Here is a 26677-nt window from a genome sequence, read left to right as displayed (position 1 = left end):
TCCTCAGGGGGCTGTGGGTAGGGAGCTGCTACTCCCGCCACAGCCAGCCGTAAGCCAGGAGTGGGGTGACTGCCCCAGACGCCACTCTCCCCAAGTACTGGAAGAGGCTAATACCAGGTTTGTTGCTGCGTGTCTTCTGTGTGCTTGGAACTGGGGAGGGAGAGGAGCTGGCAGGTGGGGCGAGAAGAAAGGCCAGAGATTTCGGGAGGCATCAGAGGTGCTCACTGTGAGTCGGTGAGGGAGAGTCATGCAGAAAAGGGTAACGTGGAGGCAGGTAGTAGGACACTGACGGACCTGGCAAAGGGAGGCTTTGCTTCAAAGACACTACAGCTAGAGAAGGCTATGTCTAGAGAAGTTAAGTCTCAGAACCACCTGGGGGAGTATTTATTGGTGTCCTTAGGAGGGAAAATAACTCAAAAGTTGTCCACTTGCAAGGGTTCTGGAAAATCTAAAAGGCACAGTTCCTGCCCTCTCGATATGCTTTGTAACTTGATCACTGCTTCCTGGCCATGGGCAGAGGAAAACAGTGACACCGGGACTGCTTCTAAAAGGCAAAGAAGTTAATGTTTCTCAAACAGTTGGGCTGGTGTAGTTTCTTTGGGGAATAAGCTTGCTTGGAACGAGGTACCAATTCCCTCCAATGTAGAGCCTCCCGAGACTGTGATGGGGTCAAGTTGACTCTATAAATCAATCTGGGAAGAACTTTCCCCAAACAGTGATCAAGTTAGGGTGGTATTGGTAGAAAGAAAGACAGACAGATCAATGGATTGTAATAGAGAGTCTGGAAACGGGATCAAGGGAGAAATTGCTTTTTGTGATTTTCTACCTCATAACAGGAAACAAAACTCCCGAAGTATTTACTCTTCATCATTAGGCTATTCTGCATTTTACAAGATCCTTTGATTCTCACAAGATCTCTGTGAGATAGACAGCCGTATTCTAATTTTATAGATAGATGGGAATTGGAGCTTGTCTAGACTAGATGGAGTGGAACATCATTTATGGGATACCATTTGAGAAACAATGGGAATATTCCCAAATTCCTGGGTAACTCTCCCTAGAAAAGGAATTCTGTTATACTCTATATCATATCAACTAACAGAATCAGCTACTGAAATCTGTCTTCTCCTTTGACTGTAAGCTTCTTGAAAGCAGATGTTGATATCATCTAAGTTTTTAAAAATTTCTAGTGTTTAGTACTATGCCTAGATATATTAGTGAGGTTAGGTTTGGCTATGCTGTAGTAGAGAATAAACTCTGAATTCTTAGTGGTTTAACAGGCAAATGTTTATTTGTTGCTCACGCAAAGTCAGCTGATCTCCAAGGCTACTCCTTTCCAAGTGGTGATTCAGGGATCCAGGCTGTCTTTATCCTACAGCTATGCCTCTGGTGGACATGGCCTCCGGAATGTTTAACAGAATAAAAGAGAGATAGAGGGTCACATATCAGCACTTAAATTCTTGGCCCAGAATGAACACATGTCACTTCCACTCATAGCCCATTGACCAGAACTAGTCATATAAACCCTGCCTACCTGTAAGCAACCAGGAAACGTCAGGGAGCACGTGCTGAGCAGTGACTGCCTCTGCCTTCCTGGCTGAGAGCATGTACTCAGTAAGCCTCGTGAGATGAACTAATGAATAAATCCAATGCAGGGTTTAAATTATACCATCACGGAATTACTCAAATCTGGAAGCCACTGTCAACCTCCAGAGCCTCCCAGGAGAATGCCATCAACAAGAGAAATAATGCAAATGGTTCTACCATTTATGGATGGTCTAGTCTATATAAGGCACTGCTCTAGAAACGTTACACGGGTTATAGTGTTTAGTCCTCATGAAGGCCCTATGGGATAGGCATTAATCGTCTTCTTCCACAAATAGCTTGTTCATGGTGAGCAAGTAGCGGAGCTGAGTTTGAGCCCATGTTGGCCAAGTTACAAAGCTTATGAGACTCTGTCATCCTGACTGAATGGACTACCTCAGCTACTAAGGTTTCATGGAGTATCGTTAGCAGCTGAACGCAGTGGCCTTCAGAAATGCAATCTGGATAGACACTGTGGCAAGAGATGCTAGAGGAAGGCAGAGAGACGTCTGCTCCATCTCTGACCTGGCGTGGTCCATCCCCACTGCTCCGCCTTCTCAGCCCTCTCCTGCTGCCTCCCAGTAGCTGCCACTCCTACACATAGCTACGCCTATGAGACCTCAAGTCAGAAGTGAAAAGAGTAGAGTTCAGAGCTTGTTCTGACCCTTTGTGTAGTTTCTGACACTCTGCCCTTTCTGAGCAAATGAAGATGCAGGGCAATGATCTCCACACAGGACACCTTTCCCAGTGGCCTAGATTTTGTGGGAACTGACCAAGCTCACTTTATGCAGCTCTTCTGACCCTACAGAACAGAGACCTGAATGTATCCTAGCGAACCACTAACAACCCGTACTGGCCAAGTAAAGAATATCCAGAGCAAGTCAGAGGGATTCCTGGTCAGGCCCTGCCATTCTCATCATGTCACTATAGATAATTCACTTGAATTCTCTGAGTTTTAATTTTTTCATCTATAAAATGGGACTCTGGTACCTCTACTCTGTGATCGCCCTTTATCTCACTGGGTTATTAGAAGCATCAGATGGAATAAAATATGGAAGAGTGCTTTGGAGACCCTTAAGATTCATTTAAACTTGCCAGGGTATTTTTTATGACCAGCTAAATGACGAAGTTTTTTTACTTTCTGATCAAGTTATGATTTTGTCAAGGGAAGGAAGCAAAGCTGCATCTGCCCAGGGCGTTTTCAATGCCGGCTCTCACCCTGCAAACCACACTTGGCTACATATATTTGCTTCTTTTCATGATGCTTGAGAGCCAAGCTATGGTAGTCAGCACGTCTGACTAGATCTGTGATGTTGGGCAAAGTATTTTCATCTCTCTGAACGTCAGGTTTTTCATCTGAAATGGGGATAATAATATTTGTGTTTGGGGATTACACATTAATGCACATGAAACAATTTACACAGTGCATGACACATCATGAAGCACTCCATAAATGGGTGCAATTTTATTGTCATTATTATTATTATTGAGGAGCCATCACGCTGTCTCCAAGGGTCTTTGTGTAATCAAATTATTCCACTGCTCAAAAGAAGAAGAACATTCCCAATCTTTCCAAACACCCTATGAACCTTTGGGTCAGTGTCTCCCAGTATGCCCTAAACGATCGCCAACACCCCATGGAAAGCACGCCATTCACGACGCGGCTGTGCTCCAAAACTCCAAAACTCCAAACCTTGGAAGCCATTTGTTTGGAACTCAGCCCATATTTTCCCATAGAAAGAAGGCTAATAAAATAGTGGTTGGAGTCCTAGGTGACTGAAAATACCTGCTTGATTTGCCAAGTAGCAGAAAGTTGGCATATTTGCAATGAAAATGAGTGTAAAGTCATGTATTGTTAGTCTTAGGCTAAAACTGAAAACTAAGAAAATTGTGCAATAAATAGTTTCTTTTGCATTCATAAATGCTGTTGATGAGGAAAAGGAGGCTTAGTTAGAGGAAGAAAGAGTTCAGTGGCAACGGAAGTAAATGGAATCTCAAGGTGCCTCTGAGGATATTTTCGAAGGCTTTGGAAGTTCTTTACCCAAATCTAATGTGACTTCAAAACTTATTTACTTTTTTGTTCTTAATCCAAGGGACTCTACAGCGCTAATCTCATCCACTGCGAGGGGGTTATTTTGGGTTTGCAAATGGAAAAGGGAAGGAGACAGGAGAGACTAGGGAAAGGGAAGAAGAGTGAGAAAGATTTCCTGAAAAAATCAGCCAGTAGTTTGGAGAAATCAGCGAAAGAGGAAGAGGCATACATATGTAGGATGAGGGATTACCTGCTCGGCCAGCAGGGAACCCAGGTTGGGTGAGAACCCGCCTCCAAAAGGGAAATGGTGCCCTGACAGGTCAGAGAAGCTCCACTGAAGCCATCAGGTGGCGCCACAGGGCCAGAACAGCTGGTAAAAAAGGGAGCCTCGAGGTCAGTGAGGAAGAAGGAAGAAAGGCTGTGAGCTCCCAGCTATTTGGTGTGAGGAACCAGCCCAAATGATGGGCTAGTTCCCCGTTCTGTACTTTATCGCCACAAAGTGCTGAACAAGAACGCTAACGTGATCCATCTAAACAGAGGTCTTTGCGTTTTATGGGCAGGGGAAACACAGAATATGAGGACCTGATGGACATCAGCCCAACCTTTCATTTCTGGTGGCTTCAAATCTGGTAGAGATTATTCCAAAATATATCAAACTTTTCGTTTTTCCCATGCGGAGCTGAGGTCCTGAGAGAGGAGGTCACTTGCCTCTGCTCATAGAGCCAAGTGTCAGTAACCCCCCCTGAAGCAGGCTGCCTCTCAGACCCTCACAAGCACTGGTCCACTGACTACACGAGCAAGAGCTTATTCTGTTCCTCCAGCTTCAGCCCTTTTCGCCGATATTGACTAACCAAGCAGGGTCAGAAAGAATAGCAGAGGCGTTAGAGTGATGAAATCCAGTGTAGATAAGTCTCTAGAAACCTTAGGTCTATGCTGAGAAGCTAATTCCCAACTAAGGAGAATCCAATTCCAGGTTATTTTGCCAGGCTAGTCAGAGAAATTCTGAGAGTCACATACTATGTCAGAAAGACACTGAACGTGGAGACAGGAAACCCGGGTTCGTTTTTAAATGCTGCTTCAGTGTAAACTTGTGCACGTCTATCCATCTCTCTAAAGTCGCTCTCAGCTCCATCAAGCACAACTGTTCTGTCTTCTCATCCTCGCCAGGCAGGATTGGCAGTCATTACGGCTTGTGGAGGTGGCAACTGTGGGTCACTAATGACCTAATTAGGTCACGACAGCTCCAGAATGAGCATTAATATAAATGGGCCTCCCTCACAACCTCAAAAACTCCTTAAACAGAGCTCCTAGAGTAAAACAAAGACATTCCCCATAGCTACTGCAGAACTGGTTCTGAAGAACCCACATGTACTACTCTTCGTAGTAGAACGTGCCTACAGGTCACCAGGGGAGTTTTAATGCCTGGGAAGGAAAACGGGCTAATGAGAGTGGGTGGTGAGGCGGTGGCTGGAGAGGACAGATTATTAGTTCACAAAACAGAATAGATTGAAAACATGGCCATCATGTCCTGGAAGGGGCCCTGAGTCCTCAGTTCAGTGTGGGAGGGCTCAGGGAAAAGGCCAGAACAGATCCTGGGCTGATAGGACCATGAGTCCGTTCTTGCGGCATTTGACTACTCGCGCCTGTGAGACCAACACTGGGCCCTCCGTCCCCTCATTCCTATACAACTGTCATCCTTGCTCCTCAGGCCACTCCAGTGTTAGGGACATTCTGGTCTCATCTTTACTCTGATATCTGACCTGATGTTCCTGGGAATCCAAGCCCTTTACTTTGAACTTGCTCGGGGACTCCCTGGGGGCTCATCTGCCTCAGTCACGGGTGTTGTAGATTCCTGTCTTCCTGGTCCCAGCACTGCCTGTGGCTCCAGTAGCCCCGGGCCCCCTCCTTGCCCTGCCCCCATGCCTTCCACTACCAGGGCCTCCTCCTGCAGTAGCTTCTCCTGTGCCAATGCCACCGTTGCTATGGCGATGGCTCCAGGCTTTGCAGCCACTCTCCTTGAGACTGTCCCCCACAAAGAGATTAAAGCACTTTCAGCAACCTTGAACAGGGTAATCTCTCAAACAAGGCCCCCAAAGTGTAGCCTTGACATTATCTCTACCGCTCCATTGGGAAACTTGACATAAGTTCCCAGGGGACCAGGCCAAAGGGTCCTAAAGTAGACCAGCCACCTGCTCCTGAGAGTCCCCCTTGAATCTCAGTGACCTGCCCCATGATGTCCCCCCTGAGATTTCTTACAGAATGCCTAGGTGTTTTTCATACAAGTGGAAGTGTTCCTAAAGTGACATCAACATGAATCATATGCGCCATATGAAACTTCAAAGGAAGACAGGTTGTTATCTAGACTAACTGCGTTTGATCAAACAGTAATATTGAAGAAAGCAAAATCTGCCTTGAAGCTCCAACCAGCGCCAGTCTATGTCCCTCCCTCTTCCCTCACTCCAGGAAAACAATTTGAACTTCAGATCGTTAGCAACAGGTACCACTGAGGGCCCTTGCTCTTAGATTTTAGCTTCCTTATCACTGGTATACAAGTTGCACCTCATCATTTTTTACCCTAGACAAAAAGGCTAAACAGATTAAATGAGCTAAGCTCCTGGTCAGTGAGCAAGAGATTTTCATCCTTTTCTCCCCTTTCTCTTCCTCTTTCACAGTGGGAGTAGAAGATAAAAGAAGAAAAAATACTGGAATGGAGATCAAATAAAATGGGAATACAAAAAACAGACACATTAGACAACTTGCATCCTCCCTTTAATTTCTGGTGGCTTTAAAGCCTGTATGGATCAAACTGAAATACATAAAAACATATAGTGCTTAGTTTCACTCCCAAATAGGAAAAACTTTGAACAACACAGTTGTCCTTCTCTTCAGTTATAAGCCTTGTATTGGACCACTAGTAAAAATAATGGTCTCAGGACTCTACTAGGCTTTAAATATGCTATGAAATATTAATATTAATATATTAATATTTATTAATATATTAATAGATATTAATACAAATATTCATGCAACAATTATGTTGCATTTTTCTTTATGAAAAGAAAAAATGCAACATAATTGTATTTTCACCCTACAAAATTCTTTTTTTTTTTCCTTTGGCCACATGACATGTGGGATCTTAGTTCCCCGACCAGGGATCGAACCCGTGCCCCTTGAAGTGGAAGTGTGGAGTCCTAATCACTGGACCACCAGGGAAATCTCTTTTTTTTCTTTTTTAATGCTAACTTTTTTTTTTTTTTTTTTTTTTTTTGGCCTCACCACGTGGCATGTGGGATCTTAGTTACCTGCCCAGGGATTGAACCCATGGCCTCTGCATTGAAAGCATGGAGTCCTAACCACTGGACCACCAGGGAAGTTCCTACAAAATTCTTTTAAATTCAATGTAACAAGTAATTTAGGTGAACCAACTACTTTGGTCTGCACCATGAAATTGAAAATGGAGAATGTTTACCTTTAGAAGCCACCAGAAGATATGATTCTGAGCCTTCCTCTGTAATAATTTACTGCCTGATCTTTCACAAGTTATTTTGCTTCCTAGGCCCCGTTCTCTTCAAATGCAAAATGGAAAGACCAATACCTTCTCTGTCTACTTCACAGGGAAGTGAAAAGGAAATAGTAGGTGGAAGAAGAAATAGTAGATAGAAATTGATAAAATTGTGTTTGGTATATATAAAGATGCTGGGTTTTTTATTTATTTCCAAGCAGCTTTCAGATGATATAATTCACACTGTTCCAGGCAAGTAATTCTGAGTGAAGCTGTGTCATTTCCCTTGGATTAGAAATAAACATTGTTGAGTTTTTATGCTAGAAATCTGCAGAAGAACATTTCTGTGAGCGTGTAATGTTTAGGATATGGGGATTTGTTGAGACATCGGGAGTTGAAACTTGATGGAGAATTCTCATCCCACAAGGCAGAGAGATGACACACAGGGGAATGTTAAATTCAAGTAATGAATATTTATGAACAGCAACTCAGTGTCACACACTGTCCTACTGCCTGGAGATACAAAGAGTGCTGGGGCGGGGAGGGTCTCAGGTTCAGTGATTCACGAGGAAGACCTACAGGACACAGCAGATAGTTGAGGCTATGATTTATTACAGTGAAAGAATGCAAAGCAAAATCAGCAAAGGGAAAATGCTCATGGGGCAAAATCTAGAGGAAACCAAGTATAAGCTCCCAAGAGTCCTCTCCCAGTAGAACTACACAGGATGCACTTAATTCCTCCTGCAATGAGTTGTGACAACACGTGTGAAATGTTGTCTACCAGGGAAGCTCGTTTCAGAGACTTGGTGCCCAAGGTTTTTTGTTGGGGGTTGGTCATATGGACATGCTCTGCCTAACCCGTACCAAAATTCTAGACTCTCAGAGGGAAAGCAGATGTTCAGCATAGAGCACATTGTTTGTACAAATAGTTTAGACACAGAGAGACATTCTTATCAGAAGATGGTGGGAGCCCTCCTGAAATCCAAGTTCCCAGACTCCAGCCAAGGGCCAAACTTGTATGCAGGCCTTTTGAAGACTAGCATTCTCAGGCCTGCTATATTAACTCTTTTATGCACACAGAGGTTTAAATAACTGATTGCAATACAGTTGGATAATTACAATAATTAATTCATTCGATTAAATTTACTGAGCCTTTGAAGGGTCAGATAGGAATGAGATAAGTTAGACATTGTTGCTGTACTTTGTCAAACTCAACTCAGCACCTCAACTGCTCCCTGCCCACCCACTGACAAGGTGTGCTGCCTATAAAAAGCTCTGTGGCTGTGCTCCAAAGTCTACCTCCCGGCCTCCTCTCAGAATCCATGGCGCATCCCGGGGACTGTTTCTCGTCTGTCATGTAACTTCTTTCTGCTGAGCCCTTTAGGTGGGTATTTGGGACTACTTTCCTGTATGACTTGACTAGATTCTGGCACGGCCATACCCCTACCAAGATTCCCAGCACCCCACATTTCATCTGGCCTCCTTGGCCCCCTCATTCATTAGAAGAGCTGCCCCATTCGTGTTTGAAGCCCTAGTCTAGTCCCTGAGGCTTATCCCTATTCCTCAGACAATAACCTGGAAATCACTCAGTTTCTACTCATAGCCTTTGGCTAATTCTTACCCCATTGCCAATGGCTGGGAAGACGCGCAGCGCTGTGAACTACAGATTTCCCCACCCTTCCTAGAGGAATCCTCTTACACAGAAGCTCTACAAGCTGAGACTGACTGTATCCAGTGCCTTCAGCATCTCTGTAGCTACTGTTCTCTCTGCCCTTGCCCCTACTGGAAGGATGTACCCCACAACACTACCCTCTTCCCTCTTTCAGGGGCGGTGGTAGCAGAAGCTCCAGGTTTACAGGATTCAGACTGGGGATGGGAACGAATGGAGGGAGCATATGTTGTTTTCTTGGTCTCAAAATTAGCCACGTTCAATGACCCAACCAGGGAGTCCCAAAAATCAGCCTCATCCCTGATACTCAGCCACAGACCCACATTCAGACATCTGGAGATTCCTGAGAACTTCCAGGCGTTCGTACGTGTTCAGACCCAGTTTTTTCACCCTGATGGATATCCTTACAAAAGAGCACAAAAATATGAAATAAATCTCCGGTATGCTCAGGAAATGCTCATAGTGACTCAAAAGACAAGGAAAAGCCACAAAGAAATGAAGACGGTGAGCAGGAACCAGGTCCTGGAAGGCTGTGAATGCCATGCTATGGGCACTTGAAAGACAAGAGCCATGATCAGACTCGCATTTTAGAAAGATCCCGGGCAGCTGGAGGGAAACAAGATGGAGAGTGAATCTGAAGGCTAAGAGACAAAGATAAGAAATTTTTGTAATAATCTTATACGAGGTGGTGGGGCCTCACCTAGATCTGAGGCAGTGGGCCTAGAGATGAGGGGACAGACCTGAGGGATATTTAGAAGACCCAATAACCAGGATTGGGAGAGGGGCTCAGGACAGTGGAGGGGTGCAGCATGACTACCTGCTTTGGGGCTTGGAATCAGCATCTTTGGCAGCACCTCCTTTGAGATAAAGATTACAGGGGATTCATGTTGAATCCAAACAGCTTCATGCTGTAGTCCGCCCCGCCGCCACCCTCTCCTCTATATCGGAAGTATTCTTATTGGGTTTTGTTTGGTCAGTTTTGGCTTTTCCTTTAAAGGTCCAGAAATGCCCTTGGTGTGTTTGACAGACTTTGAGGCCCATGCACGGGAGCAGCTGTCTAAGTCAACTTGGGATTTTATTGAAGGCGGAGCTGATGACTGCCTCACGCGGGATGACAACATCGCAGCATTTAAAAAGTCTGGTCTTCTGTATCCTTTCCGTTGCTAAGCTAAGGTGCACTGGTTGAGAGCTCTTTGGAAGGTAGCAGTCCTGGTTTCTGCCTCCAAAGAAGATAGAGTACTCAAGACATAACAATGGGTTTCTGTTGTTGTTTGGGATTTGGGGGGATTTTCTTGGCGGGGGACAGGTGACTGGGGAGAGCATGGATGGAGAGACAATTTATCTCAGTGCCTCTGCAGAACTACCATAAGTGAATCGCCTGAGTGCTGATCGCGGCGACTTTGCCACCTGACAAGATAAGACAAGAGTCCCAAGGTCTCCAGCCACCTGGGCAGGGAGGAGAAGCTGGCTGGGTAAACCTAAATCTCCTGAGCTCCTGAACTTCCGGCTTGGAGGTAGAACAGGAGAGAGGGCTCAAGGCTGGAGGAAATATGGAGACCCAAGGAGTCTTGGGGATGAAAGAAGATTGATTCAAGGGAGAAGAGTTGGGCGGCACAGTAGCGGGTAGCGCAGGGGTCAGTAAAGAGTAGCCCACAGGCCAGGTCGGGCCCACTGCCTGTTTTTGGATGGCGCACAAACTAAGGATGGGCTTTTTTTTCATTTTTAACTGCTTGAAAAAAATCAAAAGAAGAAGAAGAATTGCAATATGTCAAATTAGATGAAATTAGAATTTCAGTGTCCACAAGTAAGTTTTATAAGAACACAGCCACGCTCAGTCACCTACATATTGTCCATGGCCGCTTTGGCATTACAACAGCAGAGCTGAGTAATTGTGACAAAGACCTCATGGCACAAAGCTTAAAACATTTACCATCTGGCCCTTTACAGAAAATGTTTGCTGACCTCTGTGATACAGAGATAAGGAGAAAACTGGAAAATGGGATGCATGGTGAACACTATCTTCTGTATTTTCATACTTGTTTAACACTATACTAGGCACTTCAATTGCTTTATCTCATTGTGTCTTCACAAGACTATTAGGAAAGTTGGATTATTATTCCCATTTCACAGATGAAGTAACTGAGGCTCTTACCCAAATTTGCACAATCAGCATTTCCAGAAAAATCTTCCTCAGTTTAGGTATAGGAATAATAATATGCTGTGGAAAATAAGCACTTCTGGACCCTGAAGCTAAGTATCTGTTTGACTTAAAAGTTCATTTCATATAATTATTATTTGTTAATTTCCCTACCTTCTAAAGTAGTGTTTAAGTCAAATCTTCAAATGAATTAGTCTCTAGCAAAAAAAAAAAAAAAAAATTTGTGGTCATTCTCTGGGATTTGTTGTCTTTCAATGACCTTTTCTTGCTTTATAAAGATTTGTTTCCAACCTAAGAGGGAAGAGACTGGAACTCCGTCCTGCTTATTCTTTCCCTTTCTAGTCCTTGTTAAGATGGATCAATCAAAGCATCCAAGTGCCGACAGTCTGGTCAGGGAGGCACAGCTCCAAGACACAGACCTCTGATGGAGCAAGGCAGGGAACAGCGTGGACCATATGTGTACTGGGAGTTCAGAGAAGGCGGGGCTAATGTGGAATACGGGGTTGGGAGAGGCTTCCGGAGGAGAAGAGCCTCTAGCTTGTCTATGCTGCCTAATCAGCTACCAGCCAACTGACTCCGCCAGTGGTTTCTCGGGACCCAGTGTGGTCTAGATCTGTGTCAGGAATCTGGAGGTCCCAGCACTAGGCAGCACCTCCGTGCTGGTGAGTCATCCCACCGATAGAGAATCTCTTTGTTGTCCAGCACAGAATCCGCCTCCGTCCCCGGTACCTGAAAGATGTGTCAAAGGTGGACATGCGGACCACAATCCAAGGGGAGGAGATCAGCACCCCCATTTGCATCGCACCCATGGGTTTCCACTGCCTTGCCTGGCCTGATGGAGAAATGAGCACAGCCAGAGGTGTGAACCCAGCCCACCTTGAGGCTCCCTTTCCAAGGGCCTTACAGTGTGCAGAGGTGTCCTTCAGAGCAGGGGCAAACAGCTCCAGAATTTCTCTAGAGAAGGGGCTTAGGGACAGCAATCTGGTTGGAATGAAGGGTAGGAAAAGGAATGCTTAAAGCTACATTTGCATAACATTTCACCTAAGATTGAGAAAATACCAATTTTCCATTATAAAGAATGGTTAGGGTGGGGGGGAGCTACAGGTGAATAGGAGGTGAAAATCCCACCAAGCCATCCCAAGGAAGAGGGGCACTGACTGGCCCCTATGACACGGCATCTGGGGGGAAAGGGCTGATCAGTGTGGCCCCAAGGGTAGGGCTCTCTTTGAACCCTCATGGGCCAGGGCTGGGACTGAATGGTGTGCCTCTGAATTTAGGATGAGGAGAAAGTCACGACATTAAGCCCTAACACAAGGCCCTGGCAGGTGCTCTTGTCCAAATGTTCCATTTCCCTTCTCCTCTGTTGACTTGATCATCTTATTTGACAAAAAGTTTTTCATTGGGTTTTGTTTCCTTCCTAATATCCCTGAGTTCTCTTCCCTCATCTGCCACCACTAAAAAATAAGGAGAAGAGAAGAGAAGGAGAGGAAAGGAGAGGAGAGGAGAAAGGAAGGGCAGGGGGTAAAAATATTCCTGTGACTCATTTGTAATCTTCACCCTAAGCCAAATCTGTTTTTTCTCAAGTTGCCCATGGCTTCCCTGGGGTCTTTTCCTTTGACTCTGTGATATAGGAAGCAATGAATCCACGGATTCTAGAGCTGAAAGTGACATCCATCTGGTTAGGAAACAAATTTGGCTAAGTTGACATATGAATACCCTGTATGAATATGACTACTTTACTAAATCTTCACAGTTGAGTGTGCTGTGTTGTTTTGGGGGTGGAGCAGGAGAATGGGGTATCTCCTGTTGACATTAGGAACTGAAAATATTAATTGTGATTAGGTCAAATTCTCTGCCCATGGGTTGTAGGATGGTAGCGACATTAACCTGTTGGGGAATCCCCTGAAAATGATTAAAGTGGGAAATGAGAAAGATGCGATCAGCACATCATTGTCACCGTCGTCATCATCCTCATTATCCCTAGTATTTGTATAGTACCTCGCTTCATAATTTTTAAAAAATGCTTCCATAGCTAGTATCTTATTTAATCTTGCAACAACCCTATAAGAGAGGTATTATTATCCCCCCGCCCCGCCCTTTTACAGATAAAGAAAATGAGACTCAAGGCCACACAGCTAAGAAGTGCTAGAACTCGCATTCTTCTAACTCCAGATAGCATGCTTTTTCTGCTGCAAAGCTCATCCTTCTCCATTGGAATTACGTTTTCTCATCCTTTGGCTTCTTTAATTCCCTTCTGCTTCATTGATGAGTTCACAAGAAGCCCGTTTCCTATCTGAAAGCCACAACAGCTTCAAATGGTTCTGGGGACTCAAGGTCATCTCCAGCCTGAAATATTTTAATATGCAACACAGAGTTTGTAAGACAGGTTACACAGAGGAGGACCCAGACAATCTGATCAAACACGTGCAATGCCTGCCTGACAGGGAAGCAGAATGAGGTCAAGCTTTATCTTCACTCACAGGGCAAGCTGGCCAGAGGCCACACAGACTCCTAGGGCATCTCACTCCAGTTCAGAACGCCTCTGCCCTCCAACCTGAGTTGTGTCCTTTGCTTTGCAGCTGCGCAAGCAGCCGGTATCTGCTACATCACCAGCACATATGCCAGCTGTAGCCTTGAAGACATTGTTGCCACTGCCCCCGGGGGCCTGCGATGGTTCCAACTGTATGTGCACCCAAACAGGCAACTAAACAAACAGCTGATCCAAAAGGTAGAATCCCTGGGTTTCAAAGCTCTGGTAATCACTGTGGATGCACCCAAAATTGGCAACAGACGACACAACATTACAAACCAAGTGAACTTGATGAAGAACTTACTGCTAAAAGATCTCGGATCACCTGAGAAGGTAGGAAAGATACCAGAGCCAGGCGGGCAGGCGTTACAGGAGGTAGATTTCCATCCCTCTTTCCTCTTTTTCTTTCTTTCCTCAAGAAGTCATTGGGTACCTGTTCTGTGCCAGGCACTAGGGATGCAGCAGTTCAAGAAGCAGATGTGGTTCCTGCTGCCCAGAACTTCCAGACAAGCAGAATATAAGACAAAATGTTCTTTCTCATCCCTGGCAGCCCAGAAATGTTCTGGGCAGGGCTGGGTGCTGGGAAATAGGAAAACTAGGGAGAGGATTTTTTCATGAAATAGGAGAGCAAACTAAAAAGTTCTTCCAACATTTTCTACTTTATGCCACACTTAGAAAATGCTCAGTCTGGATGGCATACTTAGATAAATTGACTATCTGAAGAAGATGCTCATACCCAAGGTGAATGGCCCATGGTGTGTAGTCAGCCCAAGCCCCGCCCTCCTGCCTTGAAAACTGGGGAGGAAATATCTCTGCACACCTAAAACTCATCTACGGGGCACCAGAGTGCTACAGCCCACTTGTTTAGACAAGGTGACTACAAAGGGCACTTCTCCCATTAAAATCCTATAGTCCGATGGGATGGAGTGCCCCAGAGAGAGAAAGCCATGGTAAAGTTGGAATCCCTTGGCTACATTAGAGGTAGTGCTATCAGCCTTTTCAGCCAACGGGCAGCTCTGATACCCAGCCAAGTGACTCAACAGTTCTACTCATTAACCACAAATTGGCCTTGAGGTTTTCTGGAATCTTAGCTCAGATTCCAGGGACACATTGGGATCTATAGACATTTGACTCACATGGTGAGCCAAGATAAATACTGGATAATACCTGACTTAAGGTTATTGAAGTATTGCTTAGTTCTTGTTACCCTGTGCATATCTCAATCATAACACATCACAATGGCCTACAAATGTTTTTGCTTATCTTTCTCACTTACTAAACTCTGAGGTTTTTGGGTTTTTTTTTAAGTAAGGACTGTGTCTTATTTGTCTTTGTGTGCCCAGATCTTGGCATAATTATTGAGCAGGGACACAAGTAATGGTTAATGAATAAGCAATGGAAGTAGAAAGTCTTTTACACAAATTTTGTTAGGAAAAGGAGCTAGAAGTAGTGTTGGGTTTTGCGGGTCCTCTTTTCAAGCTTTTGGTGGCTCTCCAAATGTGTCCCATCTTTGGAATGGGAGTCTTGAAGGAGTTCAGGACTAAAGTTCTCTTTTATTCCCCCACAGGGAAATTTAATGCCTTATCTCCAGATGTCCCCCATTGACTCATCCATCTGCTGGGATGATCTCTCCTGGTTTCAGAGCATTACTCGATTGCCCATCATCCTTAAGGGGATCTTGACAAAAGAGGATGCAGAGTTAGCTGTGAAGCACAATGTCCATGGCATCATTGTTTCCAACCATGGTGGGAGGCAGCTTGATGAGGTTCCTGCTTCTGTAAGTAGGATGACTTCAGCCTGGGTGTGTTTGTGAGTGCTCTGTCGTGTGCGTGTATGTATGTGACCACAGCAAGGTACTCTGTGCAATTTGGTGCACATTCCCCTCTCCCTAGCCACCTGTGTTCATATCTACCTGTGACTTGTTAAGGACTTTTAATCATTAATAATAGCCTAGTGTGTGCCAGGCTATTTTTACAAACTCAACATATGTCATCTCTAAATCTCAAAACAGTCCTGCAAGATGGGCATTATTATCCGTATTTTACAGATGAGGATACTAGAGTTTAGAGATGTTAAGTAACTTGTCGGAATTCACACAATAAGTGTTTAAGGTGAAATTTGATAGAAGAGTTGTTCCCAAGGCATGGAGGTCTGCCTTCTGGAAGAAGCATTCAGCTGGAAGCTTGCCTGTCTGCATGGTTTGGAACCTCATATTTTCTCATGTGACACATCCCAGAAAGAAACAGTGCCTCACTGAAGCTAATAAATAACTGTCTTTCACAGTAAAACTTAAAAATGCCCTATGAATGCTTTGCTAAAAATCTGGGACAGTCTAATCTTTCCCCTAACTTATGAATTTGTCCCTTATAGATGGAATTTGGGGAAAGAAAAAGAAAAGGAGGGAGGAAGGGAAAGAACTTTTTAAGGGAGTTAATTGTTCATTTATTTTCTTTTTTAAAAAATTCTTTAAAAAATTTTTTTTAATTCTTATTTTTTTTTGGCTGTTTTCGGTCTTCGTTGCTGTATGCAGGCTTTCTCTAGTTGCAGCAAGCGGGGGCTACTCTTCATTGTGGTGCACAGGCTTCTCATTGCTGTGACTTCTCTTGTTGCAGAGCACAGGCTCTAGGCACGCAGGCTTCAGTAGTTGTGGCATGCGGGCTCAGTAGTCGTGGCTCGCAGGCTATAGAGCACAGGCTCAGTAGTTGTGGCGCACAGGCTTAGTTGCTTCTCAGCATGTGGGATCTTCCCGGACCAGGGATTGAAACCGAGTTCCTTGCATTGGCAGGCAGATTCTTAACCACTGTGCCACCAGGGAAGTCCAATTGTTAATTTATTTTCATGGAGATTTATAGCCTATATATATATGTATATACATATATATATATATTACATCTTTATTGGTGTATAATTGCTTTACAATGGTGTGTTAGTTTCTGCTTTATAACAAAGTGAATCAGTTATACATATACATATGTTCCCATATCTCTTCCCTCTTGCATCTCTCCCTCTCCCATGAAGAACCTAGTGGCAAGACAGGAATAAAGACACAGACCTACTAGAGAATGGACTTGAGGATATGGGGAGGGGGAAGGGTAAGCTGTGACAAAGTGAGAGTATAGCTTATATTTTCCAAGAGATTCTTCTATTGCCGCTTGACTCATTTTGAGAAAGGGAAGTGGGTTTTTTTTCCTCTAAAGTCTTTTTTGGCCTTTTTATTGTATAAGTAAGAAATGTTCACCGCAAGTAAACTGTAAAATATACATAAGCAAAAAGAATAAGATAAAAATCACTATCATACTGACAATAGTTTGGTAATCAACTTGATGTGACCATAACATTTTAGGTTTGAAAACTATACATGATATTATGTAATTTTCTTCTTTCCATGTATCAATATATCGGGATCATTTTATTTCAATAGATATGCTTTCTTGTTTTTAATGATGTGTGGTATGAATAGACAATTTATATGACCAGCTTCCTATTGTTGAACATCTGGATTGCTTCCAAGCGTTCACTATTTTAAACAACACATCAGTGACCATCCTTAAATCTTTAGCACATTCTCAATTAGTTCTTTTAAAAAAATTCCAGGAAATAGAAAAGATACATCAGCCAGTTTGTACATTTCAAGGCTTGTGAAGCTTGGGGGTTTCAAGTGCCAATCACTGGCCTCCTCCTCTCCACCAAGCTCTACCTGATAGCAAACAGGCATGGAATGATGGAAAGCAAGGGGCACACTTTACTATGACTCTCCGTAAGAGCTGAACTGCAGGGAATTGTCAGGCCTCCTACTTCCCATCCCAACTCTTGACCTAAGACCTTAGAAGAACACAGGTCTTCAGAACACACACTGAGCTCTCTCACCCAACTCCTGCAAGGATGCCCACAAAGCTATCTCTCACACACCTCGTAACTGACAGAATAGAGGATGCAAAAGAGCTTAGCAGGTCCTGAGCTGTCCCAACTGTGCCGACAATAGGAGCAGAAAGCAAAGAGGCCCTCACCAACTAGCAGCAAACAGGGCAGAGTATTGACTTTTGAGAAAATGCTAATAAAATATAATACAATTGGCTTTCTCTCACTAGTCAGTTTAGCTAGTCTTGCCCCCTTGGGGAGGACTGAGTAAGGAGTGGGAAAAAGTGGCCGACTAATTTTCGCACTGCGCTTCCTCAATAGAGAATGAGTGTTGGCAAAGGCAGGCGCCAGAACAAGAAGAATTTCTCCTGCCCCATCACGTTGATCAACATGTTGTTCTCCCAAGCCATTTGACCTAACAACCAAACCCAAGGTCATCCAGGGACAGCACCAAGATTAGTGTGAGGCTAGTGGGAAACCCACCCTTGGCTCAAAATTTAAGAAGGTGCCAGAAAAACTGAGTAAGGTATATAATAGTTTCATACACTGTTTAAAAAAATGAAATTTAATGCAAAAAAATCCGTGGTGAACAAAATATCAACATTTTTAATAAAGATAGGATCCGTCCCTGCACTTGCATAGCACTGCCTCGCTCATCTCACTGTAATCCTGGCCCTGGTTCCAATAAAACTTTATTTATCAAAACAAGCCCCCAGCTCACAGGTCAAAGTTTGCCATTTGATTTTTTTAAATTTTGTCTTCAAATATTGTTTATATATTTGGCACCCCTTAAATTTTGTGCTGGGGATAATTTCCTCAGTCATCTCAACCCAGTCCCCTCCTTGTGAGGGATGTGACTCTCTGGGCAAAGTTCCATCTCTATAAGATTCCATATCTAACACCCCTGTACGTCCTCCTGGAACCAGGGGAAAGGATCAGCCAGCTTTTATCGCCAGAAGGCTCTAATGAATGCTCTGTTGTGGATTATCAAAAATTAACTCTCAATACTAGTTCTAGGCTCATACTGAACCCTAGGCTGAAATTCACTCCCTATTCTGTTTCTCAAATTACTGTCAGCTCCATTGTGCACTATGGCTCACTAGAAGAGTACTTGCACAAGTATATTTATTCATTTCTCCTGATATCTGTAGAAATAGTTTGTAGAAATATTCCAAATAATATCATGGTGGGACTGTAAAAATACCCCTTATTTGGATGTGAATTCCCTCCAGTCTTTACATGTAAGTCACTACGTATTCAATTCTCCTCCACCTGTAAATTAAAGTACAAAGTTCTTTCCTCCCTGATTTCATACTCTGCTCAGTCTCAGCGAAGCATCTTGTTCAGGTAGAATTCCAATTGACGCCTTCGGCAGCACAAGTCCTCTTAGGGCCCAGTTTCTACTTCTCCTCTCTGGTCACTCCTCAAAGAGGCACAGAACAGGAGTCCCCGAGGCAGTTCCAGAACTTTTTCCTCCAGGACCCTCCTCCTAGACTCTGCAGTCACTCCTTCTTATAGACTTGGAGGAACACAGCTTGGTCTGGGGCACCTTAGGTCCACAAGTCCTGTTGACCAAAGATCCTGGAATGAAAGAGACGGTGAGAGAAAATGTCCAGTGGAGCAGCCAGACCAGAGTGATCAGCTGTTTCTATTTTGTCTTTCAAAGTCTTCAACCCTAGTTTTACAATGTTGCTGCTGCATACCTATCCCATGTCTCAGATAACCTCCAAAGGAGTCAGGAACAAGTTGCTCAAATGTGGCATATTAGGAATGATGTACAGCCCAGTTACACTGAACAGGCTGTGGTCCAGACACTAGGGTCATGGCCGATCACACTTGTTTCGCCAAAAAGACTTAGGGCCTTAGCAATGGAAAGCATTTCTAGCTGTGCCACCTTAGAAACAGAAAAAGTGGAAGAAAATCGAAAGTCAAAATGTTCTTTGAAAAGAAGAGCATTAAAGTGAACACTACAAATGGAAAATGTCCCCTAGGGGATGTGAAGAGGAGCAAAGAGGTCTCTGCTCCATCTCTGTCGGAGCAGAATATGGCAGAACGGGGAGCCTGCAGAAAGTCTCTGGACCTTGGGAACGTGGCTGCACTGCTTTGACAGGCACCTGCAGCCTCAAGCACAGGAGGGGAGGAGCAGTTAGGCATCGCCCCCACTTGGACCTCCTGGTGCCAGCCCATGCTGAGGGGGCACTGCTGTCCCCTGACACCCTGAGAGTCAAAAGGGAAATCCCTCGAACCACACTTGTCTGTCCTTTTCAGATCGATGCCTTGACGGAAGTGGTAGCTGCTGTGAAAGGGAAGATCGAAGTGTACCTGGATGGTGGCGTCCGAACCGGCAATGATGTGCTGAAAGCTCTGGCCCTCGGGGCTAAATGCGTTTTTCTGGGGAGACCCATCCTATGGGGTCTTGCCTACAAGGTGAGAGTGGCAAAGTGAAAACCAGCCGGAAGGTACCACGCTTCTCATTCGTTTCCACGCATTTCTGTGGTTTAACCCCCCAAGCTTGGCCGTTTGTTGGAGGTGCCACAGATCCTGAAGGACAGTGACCCCTCTCCGGCTCCACCATGCTTCCTCTGCAGCATGTTGCACATTTTCAAGAGCTGTCACCCTACATTTTCCTCGTTGCTTTCCATGATTCCCAACATAGTTCTAATTTCACAGGTAGCCCCACCGTCCCTAGCACAGCTCTGAGCTCACCTAGAATTTATACTCAGCACATCGTCAGAATGTTCCTTCATGCCTCTTTTTGTCTCTCTTTCTCTCTCTCTCTCTCTCTCTCGTCTTGGGAGCAGGGTGAACATGGTGTTGAGGAAGTTTTGAACATTTTAAAAAATGAATTCCACACTTCCATGACCCTGACAGGTAAGTTTTTTACAATTCTTTTCCTGATTCAGAACTGAAAACAGGCCGTCTAAAGAACAGGAGCAGTGGCCCTTCTAGCTCGTCTTTCCCAGACCCAGTGGCTGCCCAAAGGAAAGAACAGGGAGGAAACGTGCCAGACAAAGATTAAGCACCAACTCAAAATGTGATACATCTGCTACAAAAGCAAATGCAGTTTCAGATTTTGGGAAAGAGGGTCCCGTTTTACTCTGGCCTGCTCAGATCCTATCAGGCTTGTCAGATGTGATTCTGTGTGTCATCTTTGAAGTGATATTCATGGACTGTGAAGAGTAGAGAAATTATGTCATAGGGGAAGCATGGAGGAGCTGGGGAGATGGAAACAAACAGGAGGACAGAACAGGGAGAAGAAAAAGCATCATCCTGCATAACCGCAGACAGCGAGACAACCATGAACGTCTCGAAGTTACAGGCAGGCTATTTCAGTCAAAAATGAGATGACTGTAAAGCAGTGCTCATAAAAACATACGTGTTTAGCAAAGCCTGGAATCCCAGGGATCCTGTAAAATAGTGGTTCTCAACTAATGATGGTAACTTCTCTCTTGAGGGGCGTTTTGTTCGGGGGGGGTTAATTTATTTTTTTCTCATCGGCACAATGATGCAGGGTGGGTACTGGAGGTATTTAGTGCTCAAAGACCAGGATGTTAACTATCCTAAAATGCTTGGAGCTGTCTCACAGAAAAGAATTGTCCTGCCCAAATGCCAATGGCCAATAGCTCTGTCTTTGGCTTTGTCTGCTATAGATGGTAATCAATTGCAATGTGAGAGACAGACAAGATGAACCCCAATGAGACCTCCACTCACGCCTCAATTCTAAACCATGGTAATAACAGAAACCTCCTCCAGAAGTAAGGAAATAATCAAGAGCTCCGAAGTGGAGTGAAGACTGCTTTCACGCCATTAACTTATTTCTGTAGATGATGTTACTGAACATCTGACATGTGCTAGGCACAAGGCAAGACGTCCAGGTCCTTTCAAGTCTGGTTTTGATCTGATATTTAGACAAGTATCTTGTACTCAGCGTCCGAGTTGCATAGTGTCCACTGGGGCTGCAAACTCACCCTTTTGGGCTTGAGTAGTACAAGCTAGAAAACTTAGATGGGCATTAATGCCAGCACCAGCCCCTTTCCACTTAGCAGTTTAAAAGAAAAAAAAAGGGAAATGGATGAAGGCATCAAGGACCAGGACTGTCCATTTTGGGCCAAAGCCTATGAAGATAAGGCAATAAATGACCCAAGTCGCTCCCATGAGGGAGGGGAGAACACAAGTGTGAACAAATATCGTATTGGTGTGTTTTGCCCCTCGGTGCGGGGGTGGGGGGGTTTGGTGGGGAGAGGGATGGGAAGATCTATGGTTTCTGCAGATTCCAGGAGATTGAGGTGACTTCTCCTGCTCCCCCAAATATTTTCTCCTGTCCTTGTGAAATGATATCTGAACTTCTTTAACAGAAGCCTGTTGGGGGAGTTCACAATAACGAAGCTTTTTTATTCCACCAAAAGTTTATACTTAACAACGATTGCAGTGGAAATGGTGGCTGGAAAATCTTTTTCTGAAATAGAGCATGGAGAGCACCTTTTTTTAAAGGGGGGCAGGAGAAAAAGAAAGAAAAAGCAGGATTATGAACACTTTTATGCCTGACTTTTTATATTCCTTTCCTTCTAATTGTCCTACAGTGAGAATGTATTGTTTTAAATGTATAGAAAAATTACTAATCAACAACCAAATGTGGGATGGAGAGGAGGGTTTGGGGAGGAAGAGGAAGAATAGAAAACCTAGGCTGACGGCCATCCCTCGGCATCCTCTGTGTGTGTCGCTCCCCCAGGAAAGACGCCCCACAGGCTAGTCCCCGGGGAGAGGGGGTCTCAGCTGAAGCAGGGGCTGTGTTTTTGGTGGAACTCACTAAAGTACGAAATCATAATGTGAACCCCCAGAGATTCTGTCACCCCCTAGTTTTTCCCTGCACACTGCATCTCAGACGCCTTGACACAAACCTGGCACCCAGGAGGTGATCAGTCAATATGACCTCTCTTCCCTAATTCCTCTAGAAATGTGTGATATTTTCCCCTTATAACCCTGAGACATCACAGACCTGGGAGGGGAACATGATTTTCACTATGGTTGAAAGCAAAAGAAGTTTAAAATTAATGTTTTCCTAACTGTGAGCCCAATTGCTGAAATTATATTTATAGAAAGGGTAAAACTGTGATTTGTCTTAAAAAACAAAAACGTGCACATATAAATCATATCAGCGCAAGCCTGCGCACACCTTACTCAGTTCTCATCCCTCGTAAGGCGAGGGGGCTAAATCGGAAGAGTATATGAATCTTCTTGAGATTTATTGCTTGGAATTAACCACTTTGCTTTAATTTAGCCAAAGCTTTTTAGTGTGACTATCCTCCTAATTTACAGTAACGAAAAAGCAGGAATACATTGTAATTATGCATTCACTCTTAAACTTTTACTGAACCTCTACCAAGAGTAAGGCAATGTCCATGGTACTTTGTGGGACCCAGACCCAATCTGATGAGTTTATACTGATAAGTATAACAAGTACACAGATGTCACCAGGGCTTAAATGTGAATGGATGCTTCACATCTCAAAATGGAATCACAACACTCTGATGCAACTACTGAGACATTTTTACATAATTTAAATATTTATTTCTACTACAGTATATGAGCAGAGTTTATATTTTGGCATGTCTGTGCTCCTTGAGGAGGTCTGCCTGCTCTGAAGCTGCACTATTCTGTCTGCCCTGTGGAAACCCAGAGCTCTCAAACTCATTGTCAGTTCTGATGAGAGCACCTCTGGCTCTGAATTCCTGCTTCTGCTGACTTAATTCATTTTACGGGTTATTTATGTATTCCACACCTGCTGTTTCTGTCCCTTATAATCCACGCGGGCATGAAACTCAACCATTTCCTCTGCTTCCATTTTTGGGAAAAGACCCTCTCATTAGTTATACTTTTGTGAGTAATACAATTTGCCAGTTAGGTTTTGGGAGGTGACGGTGCATACGTCACAGATGGGGAAAGAACTTCAAGTGAAACATTATACATCCTCTTATCACCAGTGATTTCTCACTGTCTTCTGCGCCTACTGTTCTCCAGCTCGTGTTCTCACTTGCTCCCTTCTCTCTTGACATTTGTCTGGAGTCACACTCTCTCCAGTCCCTGTGTCTCACATGTCAGTGACAGTCCCAGTTTTGCATTTTAATGAAGCTCCTCCACCAAAGACGGGTGTTCCGTTTTACAAAACTTTTTCTTAGAAGTGTTGTATGAAACACTCGCCCTATCTTGTCTGCTTTCCCTGAGTCATATCCCTCCTTGACAGATACTTCCTGTGTCCTGAAGCCTTATCACGACGGAGATAAAGGTCAAGTGTATCCACTGCACACAAAGTGATTTTTCAAAAGGCCAAAATACGGTTTTTACGTTTTTACCATGCCGTTTTGACATGGCTGTTTTAAAGGAGGACACAGGCACAGGCTCACGAAATAATTCCCAGTGCATTCAGAATTAGATGATTCGTTCTGTATACATAACATTTAATCAGGGTGAGCACAAGGGTCAAGTCAAGCTTGTTCCCACTAGACCATCTCTTCCCCACAGTGGGATGGGTGACTGGGGTTTTAGAGAAATGAGCTTTTTAACTACATTGTTCTTGTAGGCTGCCGGTCGGTTGCCGAGATCAGTCGGGACCTGATCCAGTTCTCCAGGTTGTAGAGAAAGAGAGTGAAGGGACTGACTGCTGAGTTCGCCCACAGGAAGAAGACAAAATCGTAATAGGGTGTGTGATGCCATCCTGCCTAGGTCCCATCCTGTCCTCAGGCTCACCCCCTGCACCCTCAGCCACTCCACCCCAAATCCCTCATATTCCTCAAATGTGCCGATGCTCTTCTTTGCCTCACTGCCTTGTATATGCTGTTCTCTTGCCTAAAAGCCTCCTCTGAAAGAAGACATCTTAAAAGGGCAGATGAATAATGACTGAAGTAGCTAGTGGATTAAAATTTTTGAATATACTACATTTCTATGAAACAGCTATGGAAATCTGCACTCTAGACAGAAGAGCTATACGTATAAAATATTCCCCAACAAAAATTATACTCCTATCTGTAGATAATAGGGAAATAATATAGTTAAAAACATAGGCTTTGGAGTCATACAGACATAAGATTGACAGGACTGTGACTTGGGAAAGTTTTTTGATCTCTCTGTTCTTACATGTCCTTGTCTATAAAATGGGGATTATACTACCTAGCTCTCTAGGATGGGAGAAAGATTGAGATAATGTATGTAAAGTTCAGAGTTCTAGTGTGTTTAAGAAATAGTAGCTTTGGGATTTCCCTGGTGGCACAGTGGTTAAGAATCCGCCTGCCAACGCAGGGGACACGGGTTCGATCCCTGGTCCTGAAAGATCCCACATGCCACAGAGCAACTAAGCCCGTGCGCCACAACTACTGAGCCTGCGCTCCAGAGCCCACGAGCCACAACTACTGAGCCCACGTGCCACAACTACTGAAGCCCGCAAGCCTAGAGCCCATGCTCCGCAGCAAGGGAAGCCACCACAATGAGAAGCCTGCGCACGGCAAGGAAGAGTAGCCCAAGGAAGAGTAGCCCCCGCCCACCACAACTAGAGAAAGCCCACATGCAGCAACAAAGACCCAGCGCAGCCAATAAATAAATAAATAAATAAATGTTCCTTTGGGAAAAAAAAAAAGAAATAGTAGTTTTTATTATTATTAGTTGGCAAATTCCTATTCATCTTTCAAGACCTTGTTCAAATGTCACCTATTCTTACCTGGCTACTTGTTAAGTGTTTCCTATTGTGTTTTGCACATTATACTATTACAATCCTTATTATAATGTGTTATGTTTATTTATTTGTCTCTCACCACTAATAGACTGTACATGGCTCTGAGCAAGAAACTATATCCTTGGTACTGGGCTTGGCATATAGCAGCATCTCAATAAACGTTTGTGGGATGGACAGATGGATGGATGGATGGGTAGATGGACTGAAGATACGTGGGTGAAAGGAGAGATGGAAAAATGAATAGATGCCCTACCAGAGTAAAAATTCCCCAGACTAGTAGTCAGCAAAAATAGACTTCTAGAGCAGGGGCATCCAGCTGAATAATATCTGATGCTTGAAGTCAACAAGAAAGTTAAGGATGAATTTCCAGTGTCCTAAATAAATAACTTCATAACTGGTTTCCCCATGTTCTCTCACTCCTTGTTACATTCTGTTCTCTATACAACAATCTGATGGATTTTTTAAGTACAAGCAAATCCTATACCTCACCTGTTTAAGGCCTTTCTATGGCTTCCCATTCCACTCAGTATCAATTCTACACTGATCATCAGCTCTTCAGGGCACTGCAGGATCTTGTTCTTGCTGAGCCTTCATCACTCTCCCCTTCATTCACTATGCCCCAGCCATAATGCCTCCTTTCTATTCCTTGAACAAGCCAAACTCTTTCTTGCCTCTGGACTGTCACCTTTACTATCCCCTCTACATAAAATGTCCTTCCCCAATCTCTTTCCATGATTGGCTCTTTCTAGAAACTTAGATCTCAGTTTAAAAGTCACTGCCCCAATCAAGTGAGGGTTCCCTGACTGTCCTATCTAGAATAGGCTCTACTTTACTCATCGCTTCACCCTGTTTTTTTTCCCCTCCCAGCACTTATTACAATCGGCAGTTAACTTATCCTTTGTTTGTTTATTGCTAATCTGCAGCTGCACAGCAACATTTATCAGTTGCCGTCACCTCTTCATTCCCTGAGCATGGAACCATGCCCAACACCATGGAAGCCTTTCAGTAAATATTTGTTAAATGAATTAATCCAAAAAGACAAAGCTGGATCAAACTGCATTGTCACATATGGAGAAGTATAGAAGTCCCAGAGGGAAAACAGTGAGTTAGGACAGAACCAAGCTAAACTGGTCACTACCTAAGCCAAAAGACATGAAAAGTCTCCTATCATTCCTGGGTCGACACTTTGCTGCGTGAACTCATGCCATAGTACAGTTCCACTTTTACCCAGCTTATCCCACATAACCAAGGTCAAGAGAACATTAGATAGCATGGGAAACACAGAAAGAGAACGCAGTCCTGCAGCAGCCTCTCTGGTCATAACTCTGAATGCTATAGCCATCTGCCTAACCCAAATGTATGGAATATATGCCACCTACATACTCATAAAGAGAAAATAAAGTATGGTGGTATTAGACAGTCCTGTTTGCCTACACTGGGGTGTATTCAGAACCCGGAATACAGGGGAAGTGAACACCCAGACTCCCAAATAATCAGCTCCTTTGATTCTTCTCTAAATAAACGATCTTTAAAGGGGATATCAGTAATGACTTAAATAGCTATATTTTTTTATATCCTCTATATCTCTATGAGATAACTATGGAAATTTGCACTCTGGACA

At 44.1% G+C, this 26677-nt stretch overlaps 1 protein-coding gene across 5 annotated transcripts; it reads left to right on the top strand.

Moving 5' to 3' along the window:
• The first annotated feature begins 7 nt into the window (after positions 1 to 7).
• HAO2 (hydroxyacid oxidase 2) lies at positions 8 to 25106 on the top strand. 5 transcript variants are annotated; one of them, XM_082459886.1, is made up of 8 exons: positions 8 to 117; positions 9815 to 9923; positions 11653 to 11804; positions 13525 to 13808; positions 15043 to 15252; positions 19602 to 19760; positions 20135 to 20204; positions 23911 to 25106. In XM_082459886.1, the coding sequence occupies exons 3-8, from the start codon at positions 11699 to 11701 to the stop codon at positions 23964 to 23966; spliced, it is 885 nt and encodes a 294-aa protein (XP_082316012.1). In that variant the 5' UTR covers positions 8 to 117; positions 9815 to 9923; positions 11653 to 11698; the 3' UTR covers positions 23967 to 25106. The 5 variants fall into 5 exon arrangements, with proteins under 5 accessions (XP_082316012.1, XP_082316013.1, XP_082316009.1 ...); XM_082459887.1 differs by having other exon boundaries at positions 11648 to 11804; XM_082459883.1 differs by having other exon boundaries at positions 9785 to 9923.
• The last annotated feature ends 1571 nt before the right edge of the window (positions 25107 to 26677 follow it).

Source organism: Balaenoptera physalus (genome assembly GCF_965194825.1).
Source record: "Balaenoptera physalus genome assembly, chromosome: 1".
Lineage (NCBI taxonomy): Eukaryota > Metazoa > Chordata > Mammalia > Artiodactyla > Balaenopteridae > Balaenoptera > Balaenoptera physalus.
The sequence above is the reverse complement of the archived record's forward strand: the minus strand, read 5'-3'. Positions and strand labels throughout refer to the sequence as shown.

Bases quoted from the DNA above. Each gene is read 5' to 3' on its own strand.
- HAO2 (XM_082459883.1), top strand. From the start codon at position 9,793: ATGCCCTTGGTGTGTTTGACAGACTTTGAGGCCCATGCACGGGAGCAG. The intron at 9,924-11,652 runs GTCTGGTCTTCT...TGTCCAGCACAG, and splicing joins AACATCGCAGCATTTAAAAA to AATCCGCCTCCGTCCCCGGT. The intron at 20,205-23,910 runs GTAAGTTTTTTA...TTGTTCTTGTAG, and splicing joins CACTTCCATGACCCTGACAG to GCTGCCGGTCGGTTGCCGAG.